Consider the following 26,694-nt stretch of genomic DNA (forward strand, 5'->3'; position numbering starts at 1 on the left):
GTGTTTTCTCTTAGTGCATCTTTGTGACTAAAATGAATCAAATCGCATTAGCTCCCATATAACTAATATCAGGATTTTCAGACATCCGGTTGACTTTACTCCTTATCCGTCGTTGATGGTATGTGAGATACCTTAATGAAACTCAGATGGCATCTATTTTTGTAAATAATATATAGTAAAAAATAGATAAAATCGAGTCAATGATTAACTTCGAAATATTATTTTATTATTTTTATTTTATTTTATTAAAGCTTACATAATAAACAAATTATTATATAAACTATAGTACGCAGCACTAGCATCATAGGCTTTCGGCTGACTGGTGGGATAATAGTTGGGTTCATTAAAAGCTGAGCAGGATCATCATTGTTGATAGAGATTATATAAGCTGTCTTCCATATTGTCTTTTTAAAAAGGCAGTCCAGATTCAGGCAATATGTTTTTTATCGGAGATGTTGGTAACAAATAGTATTTTTCTTACATATTGACAATGTTGCTTAAATGAATACTTAGAGTCCAATATTAAGCCTAGGAACTTAAAACTATCTGTACAGATTAAATTTATATTATTAACGGTAAGTGTGGGTGTATTACAATGATGTTTCTTACAAATATGTAATAACTTAGATTTAGAGGAAGAAATTGACGTGCCCGAAGAACCGAACCAATGGAATAAGAGGGATAAGATTTTAGAAAAGGAAGACGTAACAACGGACAGATCGGAGGAATTAGAAAATAATACTAAATCATCAGCATAGTTTTGGTGACTGATATTAGGGAAGTCAGATAAAATTGTACTGATTTTGAAGAGCAAATTCTAAGGCTATATCTTGCGGATGTAGTAGATTGCCACGAGGAGAATTGAGGAGAGAAATCGGAAAAAAGGAGGTTAAACTAGTGAACTTTTGAAATAACTTAAAGTGAAAGATTCATTAGGAGGGGAATAGGCACAAATAATGATGAGTTTATAAAAGTTAGAGTTCGATGTAATTATTTAAGTATCCGTTCATATTCCACTGAAGGATGGATAACATGGATAGAAAAATAAAGAAAAAATAATCACCCCTATCACGCATTTCGACTTGGATTGAAATTTTCTCCGTTTGGCGACTTTGGTATCATGCGTTCCGTTCCCGTTCAGTTCAACTTCGAAATTTACAATTCTGCCTATCATGCATTTCGATCGCAGCTCCGTTTTGCTAAGCTGCAATTTTGTTGGCGGAGAACTTTTTGTGTTTTTATTTTGCTGAGAAAATTTTATTATTTGCGTGATTTTTTTTGGAAAGAGGTAGCATCTAATTTACTTGCCGTCGTTTTTTCCGCAAACGTAAAAAAATGTCTACTTTCACGTGCAATTACTTACAGCCCGTCATTCATCTGGAAGGGATCGCACATATCTCGTAATCTTCTCCTTTCAATTCTCACCCCAGCATTCTGAGATGCGTTGCTCTCCTCCTCAACCAGTAATATCGCCGAGGATAAAGATTCCATAGTTACGTTTAATAAAAATAATAACAATATAAAAATTTTACTTTTATTTATTTTCTTTGAACAGCAGTAATTTGTGTATTTTTGCTTTGTTATGTTCCAGTTTCACATATTTCAAAGCAAACAGCGGATTTCGAAAGAGTTATAGCTCTTCCTCTTCTTCTTTCAATCCAATCGTAACGCATGATACCTAATTTCGACTCCGGCGGAGCGTAGAGCGGGAACGTAATCGAAATGCATGATAGGGGTGAATAATGTGAGGTTATGGGAATTTATTGTTCCATCAACGAGGGTGACGGAGATGAAAGGGAGGAGGAAGTTGGATGGGTGTTATGAGCAAGAGGGGAGATGGCAAAAGATGCCAGGGGAGATAAGGTGTGTGAGGAGGGCGATGAGATGTGGGAAAGAGGAGAGAAAGATGGGAAGGGGGAAGAATCCAAGGATGGAGGGTATAGAAGAGGGGAGTTCTTTGAAGTTTCTGGAAGTTCTATGTGATGCAATGGATTGTTGGTGGAGGATGAATCGTTGTTAGTTTTTGTTGTTGTTGCATTATTATTGAGGTTAGAGTTTTTTGATATTGAAGTATTATCTTTGTTATTAGGATTTTTTGAATTTGTATTTATATCACTGTTAGTTTGCATTTTTGCCACGTTGGCGAAGGAGAAGGGGGGTGGGGTGGAAGGAAGTTGATTTTTATACATGGTAATGGCGTCACGCATGGTGCATTTGTGTATAGTTTTAATTTTTAATATTTCTTTCGATTGAATAAATTTAGGGCAAGCATTTGAGGACAGGGGTGTTCACCTGCGCAGTAAACTCTGGTGCAATCAGAAGGAGGAGAGTGGTTAGGAGGAAGATTGCAAATGACACAGGAAGGAGTTTTTACGCAGTGTTTAGCGGTGTGTCCTAATAGCTGACAAGTTTTGCAGCGCATAGGATTAGGGTAGTACGGACGGACATCAAGGGTTCTCCAGGCTACATCAATTCTGTTAGGAAGTGTATATTTATTGAATGTTAATAATACGGCACCTGTAGGTACACGAACGCCTTTAACTATTTTGTTAAACTTGTTGACTGCAGAGACACCTTGTTCCTTGAGACCTTCAATTATTTCATCGTCGCTAAGTTGGCATATAAAGGGGGCATAAATTGTGCCCTTGACTGAGTTAAGGGTGCTGTGAAGAGCAACTTCAACAGCACCTGCACCGGGTAGATTCTTAGTAAAAAGGAATTTATCAGCAATTTTTTGATTTTTTACAAGGAGGAGTAGGCTGCCATCGCGAAGTGACGAGACGTTGTTAATATCTTTACTGATAGATTGAATACCTTTATAAGTCGCGAAGCAGGAGATGGAAGTGATAGGTTTACTGGCATCCCGCGACTTAATGACGAGGTATTTGGGGTCATCCTTCTTTGTTATGGGGAGTTCCGGAAATGGGTCCAACGTTGTTTGTTCAGGCTTTTTTCTTTTAGTCTTCTGGGCTGAGGATAATAGGGCAAACCTATTATCACCCAGATTGTTGGCCCCAGGGGGCATTGTGAAAATATTACTTCTTATGTATGCAAAAATGTATGAATGTAGCACAAGTTAATAATAAGAAATAAACACAACGAGAAATTAACAGTAAAAAAGTTATTTGTGCACAACTGTAAAGTAGCGTTATAACACAGACACAGCGAGAGAAAAAGAAAAATGCGACCGTACGGTTTGACAACTCGGTTGCGACTGCGAACAAAGTATAATGTTCTGTAACGCATCCGGAATATTTGTTACATTATATTATACGTATATTAAGCATAAACCTTGTAGTTGATGCGCAGTGACAGAGAAATCACAATTAAAGTTGATACTTTTACATTTACATATACATTTATACTACATTTTGGATTAAATTGAAATATTTACCATTTACTAAATATACAATATATTTTCATGAATATTTGAATGATGTTTGTACTTCCATTTTCGATGAAATTGAAGAAATTATTTTTAATGAATCTATTTGATTTTAATTTTAAACTAAATGACCCATAATATAACTTAAAAAAATAGAAAATTTGATGTAATTCATTCACGATTTCGTCGAATAATGTAAGTTGAATTCTTTTGAAATATTTTTTTAATATAAAGTTATGCCAACACCTGAAGGTATTTCCCCAGCTTAGATCCTTGCAATTTGCAAGAGTATGAAATGTTCGGTTACACCCGAATTTTGCTCTTCCGTACTTATGTTTGATATTAAATATAGAATATCGAATCTAGGTTAAAAGAAACGAAATAAATAATGGTTAAACTTTTCAGAGAAACCTTGAAATCGGTTGAATTGTTTTTCTATACAAAGAGTAATATAAAAAATACAAACATTCCAACGTTTTTGTATTTATATGTTGTTGTCGGAAATTGAATCACTTTTATTTTCAAAATACATATTTAATATCCTTTAATGAATAAAAAAATGAGGGTTAGAAAAAGTAGATAAAGTTCTAAGAAATCATATTTGTCGGTACCTTGTACGCAGACTTTTTCTGGTGAATGTTGCATCTTAATCGTTAATTTCGCGCGAACCTCGGCCGGTACTTTGTAAAATGTAATGCTTGCTGATTCAATGAAATATATCCGTAATTGGCTACAAACCGTTTTTGAATTTCTTGTATATACTTTTTGTCACATTTGAAATACATACTCGTATGTTAGATATATGTATAATTAAAGTCAAATATGATATTTTATTAATAACATGACTTTTATATAGGCCTTCACAATTAGATGGGTTCGCTGAAGTGCTAATGGAGCATCAAAAGCATGTGGTACAAAATCCAGATGAATTAATTTGTGAAATGAGAGAACAGTTGATGCAATCCCTGAAGAATTCTTTAGATCGATTTTGGGAGGAATATGATGTTACGGATCGAGTAGCTGAATTGGAAATGCTTAAAGAGCAATGCAACAAATTTAAGGGAAGCTCATGGTACATACTTACATTTAAATAATAATAAATTTGGTCAAGTATTTTTTTTATGATATTTGTACTATTGCCCATTTCAGGAATGGCAGCCTAATGAAACCTTTGCAGAGGACTTTGCCGTTACAAATGCATTTTAAGGAAATCAGATTGCGCTACCTTGAAAAACAACTGAGTTTTCAAAACGAACAATTGAAGGTATTGCTATAATCATACCATAATTAAAAAAAAAAAAAAATCCGGTATAAAGAGAGGAAATCAATGCCTGAACAAATGGCTTCAGAGTAAGAACATGGCTTATTCAAGACTTTTTATGTAACCATAACAAACTAGAAGTATACTATATATCAGAAAGATATTTCTTTTTAACTATTTAATACCCCAAGGACAAGTTTGACTAAACAGACTTACACAAGAATTAGTTCAGTTTTGTTTAACCCTTGTGTTGCCACCCAAAAAAAATCACACTGTCTGCCGCCCAGGGTACCCGGGTACCCGTACGCAAATTCGTGCGTATAAGTGCGTTATACGTAAAAATAATTGAGTGCATTCTATCACGATCTATGTATTGACATCTTAGAAAGGTATACCTACTTGAATTTACCATATAATATGTACAGACACCTTCATAGTCCTAAATCAGGAATAAAACGCGCTCTGCTCTAACGTAAATTTCTCGTTTCTCGAAAGGCAAATGCGTGGAATTCGAGTGCTAGGGAAACAGGTCGCTCTCTGAATTGCTTTCTACTTCAGGAACGTTCGAGAATCCCGTGAAACGAATATAATAAAAAATAAATAAATAAATAAATAGTTCAGTTTCCGTCGTTGACTCGAAGAAGCCAGGCGTATCGCTGCAGTCACTCCAGTCAATTTGGATAGTTCGTTATGGTATGTGCATTACATATCGATATTCGTAGTTATTTATTTATTGCAATACTATTGAAAAAAGTTTGTGAAGTGATAAGTAAAGATAATTGTATTTTATTTACATACCTCAGATAAATAAAAGGATGGAGGAGTTATCGAAAGCACAGTTTTTGAGGTAACGTATATACGTATACAATAAATACACGATTTATTTACCACGATAGGTTTTTAATTTTATCGAAAATTGAATGCGAAAAATATTAAAAAAATATTTTTTTCGATGATTATGGGGTATATATACAGCCATGGACACATAAATAGCACACTTGGTCATCGAATAAGAAAACAGTTATTTATTCCTTAGGTTTATCACTTACGGATTTAAAGAGGAATGCGTTTTATTTTAAAGATTATTCACTTTAATATAACTATAACACTGAAACAATAAATATTTTATTATCGCCAAAAAAAGACGAAAACTTCAATATCCTATGTGACAGCTTGGACACATAAATAGCACAATCTGAAAAGGGGTTTAAAAAAAGGTACAAAAATTTATAAAAATTATTAAAAAATTTCAAAAGATTGTTCATTTCGTTAGTATTTTGTACTATATCCATAATTTTTAAGCATCCGCTCACATCTTTTCTGCATGCTGTCCACCAGTTCTTGATATCGTCCCTTTGGGATTGAATACCAAGGCTCCTCAATTCCAGCCCATAAATTATCAAAATTTTTGAATTTTTTGCTTGCTATTTTGAACTTTATATCAATTCATAAATTTTTTATTGGTTTCAGGTTTGGGTTTTGCGCAGGCCACTCATAAATTTTAAATTTTTTATTGCCGAGACCATACTTTACTAACTTTGCGGTGTGTTTCGGATCATTGTCTTGCATAAATGTCCAGTTTATGGGCATGGATTGAAATACATTTTATTTTTCAGTATATCCAAATACTAAAACTCGTCCATTTTACCATTTATTCGAACAATTGGTACGATGCCATGCCATGAAAACACACTCCAGACCATGATACCTTCACCGCCGTGCTTAATGGTTTTTTTGGTATACCTAGGTTTAAGGGAGTGACCTTGTGGACGACGTAAAAATGATTTTTCAACTGGAACCTTCCTATTTATCTTGGGTTTGTCGTTCAAAAATACGTTCTTCCAAAATTGTGCTGAATTGTCTCCGTGGGCCTTTCCAAATGATAGTCGAATTTTGATGTGGCGTTTTGACAGGAGTGGTTTCTTGCTGGTAATTTGTCCAAAAAGTTGAGATAAGTTGAGTCGTCTTCCTACAAGCTTTCTGGACACGTCCAAACCATATTCATCATTAATTTCGACCATAATTTCTCTGGTTGACTTAAAAGGATCCTCTTTGCTCTTCCGTACTATGTATTTGTCCACACTAATATCGGATTTACGTGGTGCTGGTTTTCTTGGTATCTTTTTATTGACACAAGGTGGGTCTGTTTTGTTGCATAAAGAGCATTTCATAACATTTTTGGAGAGCAATATATTATTTTAGCAATTTTGACAGGATCTTTTCCTTTTTAGCTCATATTGGATATAAGGACTCCCTTTTCCGGCGTGGAATGTCTTTTTCTTTCTCATTTTAACGAAATATCGATGAAATAATTATATATTCGCAGAATTAAATAAAAAATATGCGAGAACCTCACACAAAATTAAAAAAAAAAAGCACGAACTTAAAAATGTGCTATTTATGTGTCCACCTCAAATCAACACTATACGCAATAAAATTGTCGCGTACAAAATTTAATAGAAAATAAACAGTATTTTTATGCAGGGAAATGATCCTCATAACAGTGACAAGTAGATACATACCAAATTTTTATTGTTCAGCTACTTTAGGATTAAAAAAAATTAGAATTAATATGGGATTCAGATGTGTGCTATTTATGTGTCCATGGCTGTAGTAATGTAAAACATATTTTCGTATACTCTCACATATACTTTTATATATTCCAAAGAAAAACAAAGCTCTAATACTTCTTAGTACGATGCACTATGATTATGAAATCTCTGATGCAGCTCACAAAAAACCAGAAATGATTTTGTTTTATAATCAAACAAAAGATGGCGTTGACACCATGGGTCAAATGTGTTCGAGGTACTCCACCCAACGGCGAACGTGTAGATGACCGCTGGCTTTCTTTTTCAGCATCCTCGACATTGCAGGTGTAGCTGCTTATGCAATCTAATATGAAAATAAGAGCATGCTTCGCAACAAAACAAACAGACTTTTCCTTCGACAATTGTCAGAAGAATTACAATGCCGATGATCGAAGAGCGAGCCCCGAACCAGCAAATAATGCGAAACCCCTCTACCAAAATCGCAGTCGAAAGTTTCTTTGAAAGGCCAATTTCTGGGTGGTACCCAGAAATGACCAACGTTGAGACGCCACTGCGAGAAGAGCTGTTGTTGGATCTTTTTATATTTGTAAGGAGCAGCCAATTCGCAAACGACGAAAAACACGGAAATCCTGCGTTGAGTGCGATAAGCCCATATGCGATCAGCATTCGGTGAACATTTCTAAATGTTTACATTGCAATGAGTAATTTTGAATTTTTCTTAATTTTTTAATTAATTCTTAAAATTTAGTTATTCAAATTATTACTTATATTTCACTGTGCAAAAAGCAAAAAATTCATTCATTTTTTTGTAACTTCATGTCGCAAAAAAAAATTATTATTATTATTATATACAATATATTTTATCAATAAATGTTTAAAAATGAACATAATTTGTTATAGTTATCATACAGATACTTATTTACTCCTTTTAGATATAAAATAAAATTATAATCATAATGTATTACACGAATTGCGCCGAATTTCTGTCGGGGTACCCGGGTGGCTGAGATGTGTTTCTATTTTCAACTGTAACATTTCTGAAGTTAGAAAAAAATTTGAGCAATGTATAATGCACAATTCGCTAGATAATCGGTTAAACCATGGGGATCCAAGAGGATTTTAGTCTATCCTTTTTAGAAAAAATATTCAACAAAATACACGCCGGTGGGTACCCGGGTGGCAACACAAGGGTTAATCAAACATTTCACCTCGATTCCTATCAAAGTTAACGACGAGGATTAGTAATTTGTCACATTTGAACTCGAGTATTCTAATTTTTTGTATACATATAAATTTTTTACTTTCTGATTTCAGAGTTTAATGGCGGTGAATTGTAGAGAACGGTCTCGGGTTCTCAACGTGGAACAACAAAGAAAATCAATGTTAGTGACTTTAGAACGATACAGTCAAGATATCGAAAAGAGAAAGTCGATTATGAAGCAAATAACAGCCGATTTAATTTTTAATACTGATTAAGATTTTGTTTTAAAATAAAAGTAATATTGAGTTATTTATATAGTTTTTGTTATTTAGCTGCCATATTGCTGAAGGCCAGTAGATTATCGTTGCCGTTATGCTTGCATTGAATAGTAACCATAATATCTTTATTTGCGAAAGTCGTCAGAAGCTAGCAAAAAATACTATTGTGTATTTACATATCTTTTAGTCATATTAATGCATCAACAGACAATGTAAATTCTTAAATAATACATGTCTCACAAAACCGTTTAGTAAACGAATATATAGAAAATTGTAAAATTTGGTTTGTCCGGAAAGTAACAGGACTGAGTCGATTAAAAAAATCTCCTCTGTCGTCTCAAAATGCTCGGAAGATTGCCTATTTATCTCGGGATCATATTCAAAGTGTCGTCACCTGTGATTCTTCTTCTTTAATGGCGTAGACACCGCTTACGCGATTATAGCCGAGTTAACAACAGCGCGCCAGTCGTTTCTTTTCGTAACCAATTGGAAATGTTTAGCGAAGCCAGGTCTTTCTCCACCTGGTCTTTCCAGCGGAGTGGAGGTTTTCCTTTTCCTCTGCTTCCCCCGGAAGGTATTGCGTCGAATACCTTCAGAGCTGGAGTGTTTTCGCCCATACGTACGACATGACCTAGCCAGCGGAGCTGCAGTCTCTTGATTCGCTGAACTATGTCAATGTCGTATATGTCATACAACTCAACGTGGCATCGAATGCAATGTTCGCCGTGGCCAACGCGCAAAGGACCATAAATCTTTCTCAGAACTTTTCTCTCGAAAATTCGTAAAGTCGACTAATCAGTTGTTGTCATCTTCCAAGCCTCTGCACCATATAGCAGGACGAGAATTATGAGTGACTTATAGAGTTTGGTTTTTGTTCGTCGAAAGAGGACTTTGCTTCTCAATTGCCTACTCAGTCCAAAGTAGCACCTGTTGGCAAGAGTTATCCTGCGTTGGATTTCCAGGCTGACATTGTTGGTGGCGTTTACGCTGGTTCCAAGAATTATTGAAATTATCTACGACTTCAAAGTTATGACTGTCAACAGTGACATGGGAGAGACACTTTCCACGCGAGTGGAAAAGTGCTAGGGTTGTTCCTCTCCTGAAGTCCCCTGATAAGGTCAGGAGCGATCCTCGACCTTATCGGGGCATCAGTCTCCTTCCAGTACTTGGAAAAGTGATGGAAAGAGTCATGGTGGAACGGCTTCAGGAGCTAACGCGGGGTATGTGGTCGGATAGGCAGTTTGGGTTCAGGAAAGGACGCAGTATAGAGAACGCGTGGTTTTTTGTTCAGAATGCTGTTAGGGAGAATGTCAACAAGTATGTTCTTGGTATATTTGTTGACTTCAAGGAGGCGTTTGATTACCTAAGCTGGGATCGAGTGGTGCAACGGCTGGAGGAGCTTGGCTGTCCGGAAATTACTCTTTCGCGGAGTTATTTTTCGGACAGAAAGGCCTCTCTAGTCGGCATGAATTGGAGTGTGGAGGTTGGAGTTGTTCGTGGCTGCCCGCAGGGTTCCATCTGTGGTCCATATATTCGGAACCTTTTGATGGGCACTCTGCTTGGGCAGCTCGAGCCGCTCTGTAAGTGTTGTGCGTATCCGGACGACCTTCTTCTTATGGTTGAAGGTCGCTCCAGGTCTGAGTTAGAGCGGGCGGGAGGAGATCTCTTAGAGATCGTTAATTCTTGGGGTTTAGGTGTGGGGGTTGACATATCGGGCACAAAACGGTGGCAATGCTGCTGAAAGGTAGATTGTCGCCGGTTCGTCCACCGATTGTCCGTGTGAATGGGGCTGACCATGAGTGAAAGGATGTGTTTTACTCCACACTTGGCGAATGTGAAGGAGCGAATGCAGGCAGCCGCAGGCAAAATACGACATATTTTGAGGAGCGATTAGGGTCTCGGACGTCGTGCTGTCCGCACCATATATCGTGGCTTGTTTGTGGCCTGTGCCACATATGGAGCCCCTGGATGGTGGGAGGCAGCCACGACTGTCTTGGGGTCTCAAAAACTCCTCAATACATACGTTGTATGATGCTTGCTTGTATGTCGCACCGTCTCAAGGGATGCGATGCAGGTTTTATTAGGTGCACCCCCCCTGATTGTCATACAACGTGCTGTTGCGTTCAGTTTAAGAAGGGGTTTGAGTGTGTCATTGCTGCGGAACGATTGGATTTCCGATGATGATGTGGAGAGGGAGGGATATCTAGGGAGCAAGAGGCTTCTAGATGATAGGGTCAGGTGTAGGTGGCAAGAACGTTGGGACAATAGTCCCAACGGCCGAGTGACGTACGAGTACATTCGGGACGTTGGGTTCGTTGAGGATAACCCAGACTTCAGATTTTGTCTGCGTCTGGGTTTTCTGCTTACGGGGCATGGGCCTCTGAATGCATGTTTGCATCAGAGGCACCTATCGGATACGTCGGGATGTTTTTGTGGGGCGATTTCAGAAAATTGGTCGCATTTAATTGCGGAGTGCCCGATGTACTCGGACATTAGGGATCTGAGTGGTATGGGGATTAGCTGGACTGATGGACGGTTAGATGTTAGTGATGTGAGCTCCACTTGTCGGAATACCGAACAGTTAGGGTCGTTTGCGCGTGAATTATTTAAGCGGCGAAGGCGGTTAGCTGGGAATTAGGGTTAGTTTATGTATAATTGGTGTGTGTACGTGATGTATGTATGGGGTCCAACCCTTGGCCACCAGTCCAGAGCCGTATGGAAGCTCAACTGGTAGTAGTTTCGGCTACGAGGTCTGACCGGAGACTTAATTCTGGTACCACGGGGAGCAGGAGCCCTTGGAGTTCGCTCCAACCTGCACATGCGGACTGGCCCCTCGGGGAATATCGTTGTGGTTGTGGTTAAAACCCAAATGCAGGAAGAACTGACTTTGTCAGTCGAATGTGGAGATGCATTGCAACCGGGTGCCGGACCCAAAGCACAGTAGAGGTTTTAGATGGGCCTCGAACCTTACCAAGGTGGTAAGTATGTCCATTCCACACTGCCAATTGGTACTGAAAATGCTTAGCAGCTCTTATAGAAAATTGTACCTTCTCGATTAAGTTCTGCAGCTTGAATTATTTTCTCCAAGAGCAGATTGAGGAAGTCGCTCGAAAGGGAGTCGCCTTGTCTGAAACCTCTTGATATCGAACAACTCGGAGAGGTCCTTCCCGATCCTGACGGAGCTTTTGGTATTGCTCAACGTCAGTTTACACAGCGTATTAGTTTTGGGGGAATACCAAATTGAGACATCGCGGCATAAAGGCAGCTCCTTTCGTGCTGTGAGTCGATTTTCTTTTCACGGATGTTTTACAAAATTTTGGCGTATGGCGGATATCTGGTCGGTTGTTGATTTTCCAGGTCTACTGCCACACTGCTAAGGTCCAATCAGTTTGTTGACGGGGGGCTTTAATCTTTCACACAATGTGATGCCTAAAATCTTATATGCGATGTTGAGGAGACTTATCCCACGGTAGTTGGCGCAGATTGTGGAGTTTTTTTTTGTGGATTTGATGCATGCAATTCGAACTTCTTCATGGTCGGGCAATGGAACGTCTGCTCCATCGTCATCGATTGGGGAATCAGGTTCGCCTTCTCCTAGCTTTGTACGTTCACTGTCATCCAGCAGGCTGGAGAAGTGTTCCCTCCATAATTTTAGTATGCTCTGGGCATCGGTTACTAGATCACCTTCTTGGGTTCTACAAGATTATTCTCCGTTCTTGAAACCTTCTGTTAGTCGCCGCATCTTTTCATAGAATTTTCGAGCAATACCTCGTCGGCCAGCTTGTCAAGCTCTTCACTTCGGCTTCTCTCTTTTTCTGTCTGCAATTGCGTCTCGGTTCCCTTTTTAACTCTCGGTATCTGCACGTGTTGTTGCGTTTGTTGACGTGCGTTTTTTGCTGCACAGAGGCGGGTGCGATTCTTGGCTGCCACAAGATAGTGATCCGAGTCGATGTTAGGACCTAAACATTTTAGATTTATCTTCCGTCTATCACAACATGATCGATCGTTGGTGGTTTTTCGATCCGGAGACAGCCAGGTAGCTTGATGAATTTGCCTATGCTGGAATCTAGTACTACAGATAACCATATTTCGGGCCATGGCGAAGTCGAACAGCCTCATCCCATTTGGGGATGTTTCATCATGGAGGATGAATTTACCAACCGTTGTGCCAAAGATACCTTCTTTGTCCACCCAGGCGTTAAAGTCTCTAAGCACGATTCTGACATTGTGACGGAGGCAGCTCCCATAGCTGCGCTCCAAGCGTTCATAGAAGGCATCTTTGATCGCATCGTCCTCTTCTTCCGTCGGGCGTGGGCGCAAATCAGCGATATGTTGAAAAACTTCGTTTTGATGCAGATTGTGGCTAGACGTTCACCCACTGGGGTAAATGCCAGAACTTGGCGACGGAGTATCTCTCCCACCACGAATCCCACATCAAATTTACGCTCTTTTATATGGCCAATGTAGTAAATACCACAAAGACGTTGTCCCGTCCATCGCACGCCCTAGTCGTCATTAAAATGGGAGTCTCTCGTTTGAGGCTGTTGTTTAGCTTAAATTGGTTTTATTTACGTGGCGGGTCCCAAACCCATTACAAAGCCCTGGAGAGGGATGGTTCGCCTTCTCACTTTAGCTCGCCATCATACGGATGTTCTGTGGCTACCCAGAGGATACTTGGTCCAAGATCGGAAGTCGTGAGCTGCATGAGTCATATGTAAAAGAACCGTTTCTGGCAACTCGCAACTTGCGTGAACTTCTACACATGACTCTATCCTCCATGGACTTAGTAATATTATACTTAAATTCACAAATTGGTTCCAAATGTTTTCTGCAATACAACAATTAACTAAGTAAGATACAATGGCTTTATTGCGCATTGCCATACATTTTTAATTTTAATTTAAAATTTCGATAAATTTTCATTCGCGTTACGACATCGTAACAGATTTGTCAATGAATCCTCTACTTTGTAACTCACCCTTTAGTTCGATCACAGAATTGTTAAATAAAAGGGCGAATATAATAACTACACACTCATCTTTATTTCTAATTCAAACAACTTAACGCTTTACTACTCATTATCCGAATTAACAACTTCTTACTTACTATATGCATCATTTGATGCATATGAAGAACTCGGCAGCATTCGAGCAATGCGACAACTAAGAATATCGTTGTCTTGTTAATTCTGGCAATGTATCCTCGATTCCCGCAGTGAGAAGTAGACAAATAACGGGTGACCCAAGTACAAGTACTTTTTTCAATAGCCTTTTTTTGAAAGATCGCGCTTGAGTCGAGTCAAGCTGTCATGGTATTTTGTTCAGTATTGTTTGTTTCGACGATTGTCAGAAGAATTACAATGCCGATGATCGAAGAGCGAGCCCCGAACCAGCAAATAATGCGAAACCCCTCTACCAAAATCGCAGTCGAAAGTTTCTTTGAAAGGCCAATTTCTGGGTGGTACCCAGAAATGACCAACGTTGAGACGCCACTGCGAGAAGAGCTGTTGTTGGATCTTTTTATATTTGTAAGGAGCAGCCAATTCGCAAACGACGAAAAACACGGAAATCCTGCGTTGAGTGCGATAAGCCCATATGCGATCAGCATTCGGTGAACATTTCTAAATGTTTACATTGCAATGAGTAATTTTGAATTTTTCTTAATTTTTTAATTAATTATTAAAATTTAGTTATTCAAATTATTACTTATATTTCACTGTGCAAAAAGCAAAAAAATCATTCATTTTTTGTAACTTCATGTCGCAAAATAAAATTATTATTATTATTATATACAATATATTTTATCAATAAATGTTTAAAAATGAACATAATTTGTTATAGTTATCATACAGATACTTATTTACTCCTTTTAGATATAAAATAAAATTATAATCATAATGTATTACACGAACTGCGCCGAATTTCTGTCGGGGTACCCGGGTGGTTGAGATGTGTTTCTATTTTCAACTGTAACATTTCTGAAGTTAGAAAAAAATTTGAGCAATGTATAATGCACAATTCGCTAGATAATCGGTTAAACCATGGGGATCCAAGAGGATTTTAGTCTATCCTTTTTAGAAAAAATATTCAACAAAATACACGCCGGTGGGTACCCGGGTGGCAACACAAGGGTTAATCAAACATTTCACCTCGATTCCTATCAAAGTTAACGACGAGGATTAATAATTTGTCACATTTGAACTCGAGTATTCTAATTTTTTGTATACATATAAATTTTTTACTTTCTGAATTTCAGAGTTTAATGGCGGTGAATTGTAGAGAACGGTCTCGGGTTCTCAACATGGAACAACAAAGAAAATCAATGTTAGTGACTTTAGAACGATACAGTCAAGATATCGAAAAGAGAAAGTCGATTATGAAGCAAATAACAGACGATTTAATTTTTAATACTGATTAAGATTTTGTTTTAAAATAAAAGTAATATTGAGTTATTTATATAGTTTTTGTTATTTAGCTGCCATATTGCTGAAGGCCAGTAGATTATCGTTGCCGTTATGCTTGCATTGAATAGTAACCATAATATCTTTATTTGCGAAAGTCGTCAGAAGCTAGCAAAAAATACTATTGTGTATTTATCTTTTAGTCATATTAATGCATCAACAGACAATGTAAATTCTTAAATAATACATGTCTCACAAAACCGTTTAGTAAACGAAAATATAGAAAATTGTAAAATTTGGTTTGTCCGGAAAGTAACAGGACTGAGTCGATTAAAAAAATCTCTGTCGTCTCAAAATGCTCGGAAGATTGCCTATTTATCTCGGGATCATATTCAAAGTGTCGTCACCTGTGATTCTTCTTCTTTAATGGCGTAGACACCGCTTGCGCGATTATAGCCGAGTTAACAACAGCGCGCCAGTCGTTTCTTTTCGTAACCAATTGGAAATGTTTAGCGAAGCCAGGTCTTTCTCCACCTGGTCTTTCCAGCGGAGTGGAGGTCTTCCTTTTCCTCTGTTTCCCCCGGAAGGTATTGCGTCGAATACCTTCAGAGCTGGAGTGTTTTCGCCCATACGTACGACATGACCTAGCCAGCTGCAGTCTCTTGATTCGCTGAACTATGTCAATGTCGTATATGTCATACAACTCAACGTGGCATCGAATGCAATGTTCGCCGTGGCCAACGCGCAAAGGACCATAAATCTTTCTCAGAACTTTTCGCTCGAAAATTCGCAAAGTCGACTAATCAGTTGTTGTCATCTTCCAAGCCTCTGCACCATATAGCAGGACGGGAATTATGAGTGACTTATAGAGTTTGGTTTTTGTTTGTCGAAAGAGGACTTTGCTTCTCAATTGCCTACTCAGTCCAAAGTAGCACCTGTTGGCAAGAGTTATCCTGCGTTGGATTTCCAGGCTGACATTGTTGGTGGCGTTTACGCTGGTTCCAAGAATTATTGAAATTATCTACGACTTCAAAGTTATGACTGTCAACAGTGACATGGGAGAGACACTTTCCACGCGAGTGGAAAAGTGCTAGGGTTGTTCCTCTCCTGAAGTCCCCTGATAAGGTCAGGAGCGATCCTCGACCTTATCGGGGCATCAGTCTCCTTCCAGTACTTGGAAAAGTGATGGAAAGAGTCATGGTGGAACGGCTTCAGGAGCTAACGCGGGGTATGTGGTCGGATAGGCAGTTTGGGTTCAGGAAAGGACGCAGTATAGAGGACGCGTGGTTTTTTGTTCAGAATGCTGTTAGGGAGAATGTCAACAAGTATGTTCTTGGTATATTTGTTGACTTCAAGGAGGCGTTTGATTATCTAAGCTGGGATCGAGTGGTGCAACGGCTGGAGGAGCTTGGCTGTCCGGAAATTACTCTTTCGCGGAGTTATTTTTCGGACAGAAAGGCCTCTCTAGTCGGCATGAATTGGAGTGTGGAGATTGGAGTTGTTCGTGGCTGCCCGCAGGGTTCCATCTGTGGTCCATATATTCGGAACCTTTTGATGGGCACTCTGCTTGGGCAGCTCGAGCCGCTCTGTAATTGTTGTGCGTATCCGGACGACCTTCTTCTTATGGTTGAAGGTCGCTCCAGGTCTGAGTTAGAGCGGGCGGGAGGAGATCTCTTAGAGATCGTTAATTCTTGGGGTTTAGGTGTGGGGGTTGACATATCGGGCACAAAACGGTGGCAATGCTGCTGAAAGGTAGATTGTCGCCGGTTCGTCCACCGATTGTCCGTGTGAATAGGGTCAGCGTCAGATATGTGACGCAAGTCAAATATCTGGGGCTGACCATGAGTGAAAGGATGTGTTTTACTCCACACTTGGCGAATGTGAAGGAGCGAATGCAGGCAGCCGCAGGCAAAATACGACATATTTTGAGGAGCGATTAGGGTCTCGGACGTCGTGCTGTCCGCACCATATATCGTGGCTTGTTTGTGGCCTGTGCCACATATGGAGCCCCTGGATGGTGGGAGGCAGCCACGACTGTCTTGGGGTCTCAAAAACTCCTCAATACATACGTTGTATGACGCTTGCTTGTATGTCGCACCGTCTCAAGGGATACGATGCAGGTTTTATTAGGTGCACCCCCCCTGATTGTCATACAACGTGCTGTTGCGTTCAGTTTAAGAAGGGGTTTGAGTGTGTCATTGCTGCGAAACGATTGGATTTCCGATGATGATGTGGAGAGGGAGGGATATCTAGGGAGCAAGAGGCTTCTAGGTGATAGGGTCAGGTGTAGGTGGCAAGAACGTTGGGACAATAGTCCCAACGGCCGAGTGACGTACGAGTACATTCGGGACGTTGGGTTCGTTGAGGATAACTCAGACTTCAGATTTTGTCTGCGTCTGGGTTTTCTGCTTACGGGGCATGGGCCTCTGAATGCATGTTTGCATCAGAGGCACCTATCGGATACGTCGGGATGTTTTTGTGGGGCGATTTCAGAAAATTGGTCGCATTTAATGGCGGAGTGCCCGATGTACTCGGACATTAGGGATCTGAGTGGTATGGGGATTAGCTGGACTGATGGGCGGTTAGATGTTAGTGATGTGAGCTCCACTTGTCGGAATACCGAACAGTTAGGGTCGTTTGCGCGTGAATTATTTAAGCGGCGAAGGCGGTTAGCTGGGAATTAGGGTTAGTTTTTGTATAATTGGTGTGTGTACGTGATGTATGTATGGGGTCCAACCCTTGGCCACCAGTCCAGAGCCGTATGGAAGCTCAACTGGTAGTAGTTTCGGCTACGAGGTCTGACCGGAGACTTAATTCTGGTACCACGGGGAGCAGGAGCCCTTGGAGTTCGCTCCAACCTGCACATGCGGACTGGCCCCTCGGGGAATATCGTTGTGGTTGTGGTTAAAACCCAAATGCAGGAAGAACTGACTTTGTCAGTCGAATGTGGAGATGCATTGCAACCGGGTGCCGGACCCAAAGCACAGTAGAGTTTTTAGATGGGCCTCGAACCTTACCAAGGTGGTTAGTATGTCCATTCCACACTGCCAATTGGTACTGAAAATGCTTAGCAGCTCTTATAGAAAATTGTACCTTCTCGATTAAGTTCTGCAGCTTGAATTATTTTCTCCAAGAGCAGATTGAGGAAGTCGCTCGAAAGGGAGTCGCCTTGTCTGAAACCTCTTGATATCGAACAACTCGGAGAGGTCCTTCCCGATCCTGACGGAGCTTTTGGTATTGCTCAACGTCAGTTTACACAGCGTATTAGTTTTGGGGGAATACCAAATTGAGACATCGCGGCATAAAGGCAGCTCCTTTCGTGCTGTGAGTCGATTTTCTTTTCATGGATGTTTTACAAAATTTTGGCGTATGGCGGATATCTGGTCGGTTGTTGATTTTCCAGGTCTACTGCCACACTGCTAAGGTCCAATCAGTTTGTTGACGGGGGGCTTTAATCTTTCACACAATGTGATGCCTAAAATCTTATATGCGATGTTGAGGAGACTTATCCCACGGTAGTTGGCGCAGATTGTGGAGTTTTTTTTTGTGGATTTGATGCATGCAATTCGAACTTCTTCATGGTCGGGCAATGGAACGTCTGCTCCATCGTCATCGATTGGGGAATCAGGTTCGCCTTCTCCTAGCTTTGTACGTTCACTGTCATCCAGCAGGCTGGAGAAGTGTTCCCTCCATAATTTTAGTATGCTCTGGGCATCGGTTACTAGATCACCTTCTTGGGTTCTACAAGATTATTCTCCGTTCTTGAAACCTTCTGTTAGTCGCCGCATCTTTTCATAGAATTTTCGAGCAATACCTCGTCGGCCAGCTTGTCAAGCTCTTCATACTCGCGCATTTCGGCTTCTCTCTTTTTCTGTCTGCAACTGCGTCTCGGTTCCCTTTTTAACTCGGTATCTGCACGTGTTGTTGCGTTTGTTGACGTGCGTTTTTTGCTGCACAGAGGCGGGTGAGATTTTTGGCTGCAACAAGATAGTGATCCGAGTCGATGTTAGGACCTAAACATTTTAGATTTATCTTCCGTCTATCACAACATGATCGATCAGGTTGGTGGTTTTTCGATCCGGAGACAGCCAGGTAGCTTAATGAATTTGCCTATGCTGGAATCTAGTACTACAGATAACCATATTTCGGGCCATGGCGAAGTCGAACAGCCTCATCGCATTTGGGGATGTTTCATCATGGAGGATGAATTTACCAACCGTTGTGCCAAAGATACCTTCTTTGTCCACCCAGGCGTTAAAGTCTCTAAGCACGATTCTGACATTGTGACGGAGGCAGCTCCCATAGCTGCGCTCTAAGCGTTCATAGAAGGCATCTTTGATCGCATCGTCCTTTTCTTCCATCGGGCGTGGGCGCAAATCAGCGATATGTTGAAAAACTTCGTTTTGATGCAGATTGTGGCTAGACGTTCACCCACTGGGGTAAATGCCAGAACTTGGCGACGGAGTATCTCTCCCACCACGAATCCCACATCAAATTTACGCTCTTTTATATGGCCAATGTAGTAAATACCACAAAGACGTTGTCTCGTCCATCGCACGCCCTAGTCGTCATTAAAATGGGAGTCTCTCGTTTGAGGCTGTTGTTTAGCTTAAATTGGTTTTATTTACGTGGCGGGTCCCAAACCCATTGCATAGCCCTGGAGAGGGATGGTTCGCCTTCTCACTTTAGCTCGCCATCATACGGATGTTCTGTGGCTACCCAGAGGATACTTGGTCCAAGATCGGAAGTCGTGAGCTGCATGAGTCATATGTAAAAGAACCGTTTCTGGCAACTCGCAACTTGCGTGAACTTCTACGCATGACTCTATCCTCCATGGACTTAGTAATATTATACTTAAATTCACAAATTGGTTCCAAATGTTTTCTGCAATACAACAATTAACTAAGTAAGATACAATGGCTTTATTGCGCATTGCCATACATTTTTAATTTTAATTTAAAATTTCGATAAATTTTCATTCGCGTTACGACATCGTAACAGATTTGTCAATGAATCCTCTACTTTGTAACTCACCCTTTAGTTCGATCACAGAATTGTTAAATAAGAGGGCGAATATAATAACTAAACACTGATCTTTATTTCTAATTCAAACAACTTAACGCTTTACTACTCATTATCCGAATTAACAACTTCTTACTTACTATATGCATCATTTGATGCATATGAAGAACTCGGCAGCATTCGAGCAATGCGACAACTACGAATATCGTTGTCTTGTTAATTCTGGCAATGTATCCTCGATTCCCACAGTGAGGAGTAGACAAATAACGGGTGACCCAAGTACAAGTACTTTTTTCAATAGCCTTTTTTTGAAAGATCGCGCTTGAGTCGAATCAAGCTGTCATGGTATTTTGTTCAGTATTGTTTGGTAATCGTTCAACTTTATTGCGAAAATTCACATTCTGTAAAGAATGTGGTCGCGCGCCTCGGTCAACTAATGGTCAACATAATCGTAAAACCATCACCCATATTTAAACCCAGCGTTCACTAATGGAAAATATTCGACCGAGTAGATCATGTCCAGCACACAGGGAAGTAAATATAACAGCCGTAGTTGAGAGTCTACTCGAAGACCTTGGAGAGTCGATTCGGCGCCGTTCGCAGTAACTCGGACTGATGTATAGAACGATTTGGCGCTTAGCATTTTACGTCGAGACCTTCAATTGAAAGCTGAAACTGAAGTCGCGCGAACTCCCCATGTTCTAGGTTCTGACGCCGTTCTTGAAAAGTTCCAAGAAGATTCGAAATTTTGTTCACCGATCATGTCCTTTTCTGGCTCAATAGGTGTTTACATACCCAAATACATATCAAAATTACCGCATTTGGAACGAAGAGCCCCCTGAAGAGATTGAAGATCTGCCATTTCATCCAGAAAAACAACAGTTTAGTGTGATTTGTTGAACGAAGTAGAAAATTTCACGTTTTGGGCCGGTCGTTTTGGCACCAAAATCGTGTGATATCACACTGCTAGAATTTTTCCTGTGAGGATATGTAAAGTCTAAATTGTAAGCAGAAAGTTCTGCTTCGATTCAGACCTTGGATCAAAATATTATGGGTGTCATTCGTCAGATATCAGTTGAAATGCTCGAACGAGTTGTCGAAAATTGGACTGAACGGATGGACCATCTGAGACGTAGCCGCACCCAACGTTTGAAAAAGAAATTCTTCAAAAAATAAATGCTAAAGGATGTTCTTTCGAATGATAAAAACATTCCTCATTAAATTTGAAATTTCTGTGTTTTTTCTTTAAAAAAGTAAGGAACCTCGAAATGGATCACCCTCTATTTAAAAAAAATGCTATTTCGTTATGAGACTGTATAACGTCCGAAACATAGCGCAGAAAGACGTGTAAATTATGTTTTGCGCGAACGCGAGGGGTTTTTTTTTTAAAGACCACTAATGAAGTGAATCTAGTGAGTTTATTTGACAAACTAAACTGAAATATCTTTATTTAAATTTTTTTATACAATTGACTTTTTAAGCCTAGATACAAAGTTTAATTTTACATTGTAAGAAGTGCAGAGCTAAGGTGTTAGATGATGTGCTGTCTAACTCTACTTAAAGCGTAAGTTATAGCTGATGGCAGCTGCCTAATTAGCAATGTGTCAATAACATATTTGACACAATCGTATAATAATGAATTTATATGAAACTTGTAACTTGTACAGATATTCCTTTAGTCCTGTAAAAGGTCCTAACGCAGGCCTTTTTGCAAAATCACCGTCGATTTTATCTTGTTACCTGTTTGTGTTCAAAGTAAAAATAATACATACTATATATCGTCACCTGAAATGCAAAATAACGTATCATCAAAAAATTCGAAATTGAGTGTCTTATTGATTACGCTTCACTACTTCAAATTATATATATAATATTAAATATGTTCAACATTTTCTGGTTCTGCGGTCATATATAAACCAGTTTTAACCAATATTAATATTTTGTTTCACTCATGCTCCATTTTATTCCGTGTTTCATTCATGCCACAGTAAATTTCTGAAAATGTTGCTACGTCATTTTGCATTTCAGGTGACGATATGTATGTATATAAAAAAATTTATTTCAAATCATAAGCATGTGTTAAATATTCATGTAAGAATTATTGAATATATTGCTACGAATTTACTCTTGCTAGTTTACTTTGTTAGGTTCGTATCTCTGGATTGACAAATAAAATCAACACTGTTTAATTTAATTCAACAACTCTTTATTTCACAACTCGTCTACACTATAGCAGTTTACTCTTAGCACTGATTGATTACGTTGGCGCTGCCACGGCTTATATAGCCACGCACTTCTCGCTGATGCCGACGTGTCCTTCTAGAATATCGCGTCTGGAAATTACCAGAACATACGGCTATACGGCGCCAGACGCAAGCAGACAGTCGCGGCGCCAGACTCAGCAATTGTTTAACTAGACAAGCAGACAGTGCGGCGCCAGATGTCTATTGTTTCGACAAGCAGACAGCCGTGGCGCCAGATGTCTACAACAAGACAAATGCTATTCCATATACCCACAGCTATTGTTCATAATCAGGGATGCATATAGTAATACAAATACAACTTAATACTACTTTTTGTAACACTGCCCTCCACTAAAGCCTAATCGTCCCGATTAGGCACAAATCCTCTTGAACCAAATGGGGCGAGCCTCTCCAAATGTACTACTTTCATTTTACATCGTGCTTTTCCATTTCTTTGTATGCGGTATACCACGTCATTAAGTCGTTTCATCACCATATAGGGTCCTTCCCAGGCTGTCTGCAGTTTCGGGGACAAGCCTTTCTTTCGAAGTGGATTGTACAACAGGACCAGATCACCTTCTTCGAAACCTTTTGAATTTGCCGCTTGATCGAACCGGTCCTTCATCTTATTGCTCATCAGATGCGTATGCTGTCTTACCATTAGATGCAATTCATTCATTTCTTCCTTTAAGGCAGAACAATAATCTCCATCATTTCTTACAGCTGTAGGATTCGTTCCAAACTTAAGATCAGCAGGGAGTCGCAGATCAGATCCGAAAATAATCTTTGCTGGCGTGTAACCAGTTGTCTCGTGCTTCGCTGAACGATACGCCAGCAGGAACATCTGGATGCACTTGTCCCAATTCCGTTGATCTTTATCAACGATTTTCCGCAGATGTTCTTCGAGCGTTCGGTTGAATCTCTCCACCATTCCATCTGATTGTGGATGTAACGCTGTCGTCCGTGTCTTGTGGATGCCCAATAATGTACAGACTTCTTGGAAAATGGAAGATTCGAAATTCCTGCCTTGATCTGAGTGTAATTCGACGGGCACTCCGAACCTTGTTATCCAATTTTCTACAAACGCTTCGGCTACTGTCTTCGCTTCCTGGTTTGGTAAGGCGTATACTTCTGGCCATTTACTGAAATAGTCCATGACAACCAGTAGATATTTGTTTCCGGCCGTACTGGTTGGGAACGGACCTGCAACATCCATTGCGACTCGTTCAAATGGTGATCCCACGTTGTACTGTTGTAGCCTACCGCGACTTTTGGCTTTAGGACCTTTAGCTGCCATGCACTCTACGCAATTACTTATCCATTCTGCTATGGAATCTCGACAACCGATCCAGTAGAACCGTTGTTTAATCTTCTCTATAGTTTTTGTAATTCCAAGGTGCCCTCCACTAGGTCCATTGTGATATTCTTTCAACACTTTCGGGATCATGGACTTCGGTACTATGATCAGCAGACGAGACCGTTTGCCATCTTCACTTTCCCAGGTACGATGAAGGTATCCATTAACGAGGTTTATGCTGTTCCATTGGCCCCAATATGCTTTTGCAGTTGGACTCTCACTACTCATTTGTTCCTTTGGTGGTCGTACCCCATTTTCTTTGGCTATTATCAGCTTTGCAAGATCAGGGTCCTCCAGCTGATTGATTCTGATGCGGTGAGGAGTCCAATCATCTTCAGGTTCTATATTCAGTAATCGCACGTCGATTATACCTTCTTTTCCTTCTGATTTGGAGCAATGTTTACATTCCAGTGGACAAGGGCGACGTGATAATGCATCCGCATTTTTGTGGTGAATCCCCTTTCGATGTTCCGTTTCGAAGTCGTAATTCTGTAATCTTTCGATCCATCGTGCAATTTGGCCTTCCGGATTCTTAAACTGTAATAACCATTTTAATGCTGCATGATCAGTCCTCAGCAAGAACCATTGGCCATACAAATACTTGTGGAAATGTTTTACACATTCCACCACAGCTAGTAGTTCTTTTCGCGTCACACAGTAGTTTTTCTCTGGTTTCCCGAGCACTCTGCTGTAATACCCAATTACTCTCTCTTGCCCGTCGATGAGCTGAGACAGGACACCTCCAATTCCATAAGCGCTCGCATCTGTATCCAGGATGAATTTCTTTCCAGGTATTGGATAAGCCAACATCGGCGCCGTACAAAGTAGTTCTTTAAGCTGCTCAAACGCTTTTTCTTGTTCCAACTGCCATACAAACGGGCGATTCTTCTTTGTTAAATCATGTAAACTTCTAGCCACGTTCGCAAATCCATGTACAAAACGGCGGTAATACGTGCATAAGCCGAGGAAGCTGCGGAGTTCATGTATGTTGGTGGGTTGAGGCCAATCTTTAACTGCTTTTATTTTTCCCTCCTCGGTGTGAATCCCCTCAGTTGACACTTTATGTCCGAGATATGTGACCTGCTTCTTCCATAATGAACACTTTTTGGGATTCAAGCGTAATCCGGCTGATGCTATTCGCTGAAAGACTTCCTCTAGATTTTTCAGATGATCATCAAAACTTTTTCCCATGATGATAATGTCATCAAGATACACCAAACATGTCTTCCAGTTGAGTCCTTTTAACACATGTTCCATCAGTCGCTCGAACGTTGCAGGCGCATTACATAACCCAAATGGCATCACAGAGAATTCCCATAACCCGTCGCCCATACTGAAAGCGGTCTTTTCACGGTCACATTCATCAATCTCGACTTGCCAATATCCACTTTGTAGATCTAATGTAGAAAACCATTTCGCTCCAGACAAGGTGTCTAATGTATCGTCGATTCTCGGTAGAGGATAACTGTCTTTCTTTGTGACATCATTCAACTTCCTATAATCTACGCAGAAACGGGTGCTACCATCTTTCTTTTTAACTAAGACGATAGGTGAGCTCCATGGACTTATTGAAGGTTCGATTACACCGTTTTTGTGCATGTCTTCAATAATTTTATTAGCATCCTCACGTTTTGCTAGTGGAACCCTGCGCGGAGCTTGTCGGATTGGTTTAGCGTCTCCGGTATTTATGCGATGTTTGACAATGCTGGTTCTTCCTGTGTTTCCTTCGTTTGCAAATATGGATGCGTATTTTTCTAATAGTTTTTCTGCTTTTAATTTTTCATTTCCATGCAGTTCGTTCAGCAAATTATTTAGGAGTGTAGGACTTATCTGCTGTGGCTCAATAGTAGGCTTCTGTTGTGACCGTTCGCATCGTGCTATTGCACTTATATTCTGGCACTGTCCAATTACTGCTCCTTTCTTCAGACTTATAGGCGTGTTGAATTCATTCACTACTCTGACTGGAATGGTGGCGTCTTCTCTAGTTTTCACAAGCGTTCTTCCTACCAATATGGGTGTATCTATTTTTGTTGGTTCCACAATCCACAACTCTTCAGTCCCACCTCCTCCATTCACTTTAGCCCATACAATCGCCTCAGATTTTGGTGGAATACTCTGATTATCATCAACAATCACCCTCTTACTTTCAACGTTGGTCACATATCCGGTGTTTATAGGCATCTCCATGTTCTGGCAAAACAGCATTTGCTTGTTTAAATCCAAAGTAACCCCGTGATCAATCATGAAATCTACTCCCATTATAATTTCATCCGTGATTTCTGCTACGATGAAGGTGTGATTAACTTCCAGGGTTCCAATTATCACTTCGCAAAACACTTTTCCCGTGACAGCTGCTTCCTCCCCGGTGGCCGTTCGAAGCTTGCAACCGACTAATGGTTCAACCGTTCCTCTTACCACATCCGGTCGGATAATTGAATGTGTGGCACCAGTATCCAAAGTAAGCGTTGACAGTCGTCCATTTACGATGCCGTTGATAGTAAGATTGTTGTCATGGCGACCTATTTGTGATATCGAGATGGCGGGGCAAATAGTTGTGGGAACCAGCTCACGCCCCTTTGAACTGTTCCGTTTTAGTTTAACGACTTGTGAGATGTGGATGCTCCGTCCTCGTTATCTGTTGGTTGTTTCCGTTTTGATGGGTTTACTTTCCACAGTTGAAACATCTTCCTGTTGTATTTACTCGCGGTGCAGCAATTGTCTTCAGAGTCTTCAATATTTCTTCCATCAGCGCCGGTTGTTCCATTTCAACCCTTTGTACTTTGTGTGCTGGTTTACTTAGTAGGGAAGCTGTTTCCTGTGTGAGAGCGTGCGAAACCGTTTCAGCAAACGTTCTTTTTGGCAATGCATATGTGGCGCGTTTGGTGTCCACATCACGAATTCCATTTATGAAACATTGAATTTTTACCCTCTCAATGTAATCCACAGGTGCATCTGCATTTGCCAAATGAGCCAGTCGTTCTATTTCAGTTGCGAA

At 40.2% G+C, this 26,694-nt stretch overlaps 1 protein-coding gene across 2 annotated transcripts in view; it reads left to right on the forward strand.

The window, feature by feature from the left end:
- The window catches only part of LOC105222751 (uncharacterized), a 29,033-nt gene extending 13,901 nt beyond the window's left edge, over window positions 1-15,132 (forward strand). Inside the window, exons 2-4 of one of the 2 annotated variants that reach the window (XM_049452918.1) lie at window positions 4,242-4,457; window positions 4,535-4,649; window positions 8,513-8,708. In XM_049452918.1, the coding sequence (XP_049308875.1) occupies window positions 4,242-4,457; window positions 4,535-4,649; window positions 8,513-8,674 (493 nt within the window). In that variant the 3' untranslated portion in view covers window positions 8,675-8,708. Of the gene's footprint in view, window positions 1-4,241; window positions 4,458-4,534; window positions 4,650-8,512; window positions 8,709-14,932 lie in introns of those variants that run through there. The other variant, XM_049452917.1, reaches the window with a different exon arrangement.
- The last annotated feature ends 11,562 nt before the right edge of the window (window positions 15,133-26,694 follow it).

This window comes from Bactrocera dorsalis, chromosome 3, assembly GCF_023373825.1.
Source record: "Bactrocera dorsalis isolate Fly_Bdor chromosome 3, ASM2337382v1, whole genome shotgun sequence".
In the NCBI taxonomy this organism is placed as follows: domain Eukaryota; kingdom Metazoa; phylum Arthropoda; class Insecta; order Diptera; family Tephritidae; genus Bactrocera; species Bactrocera dorsalis.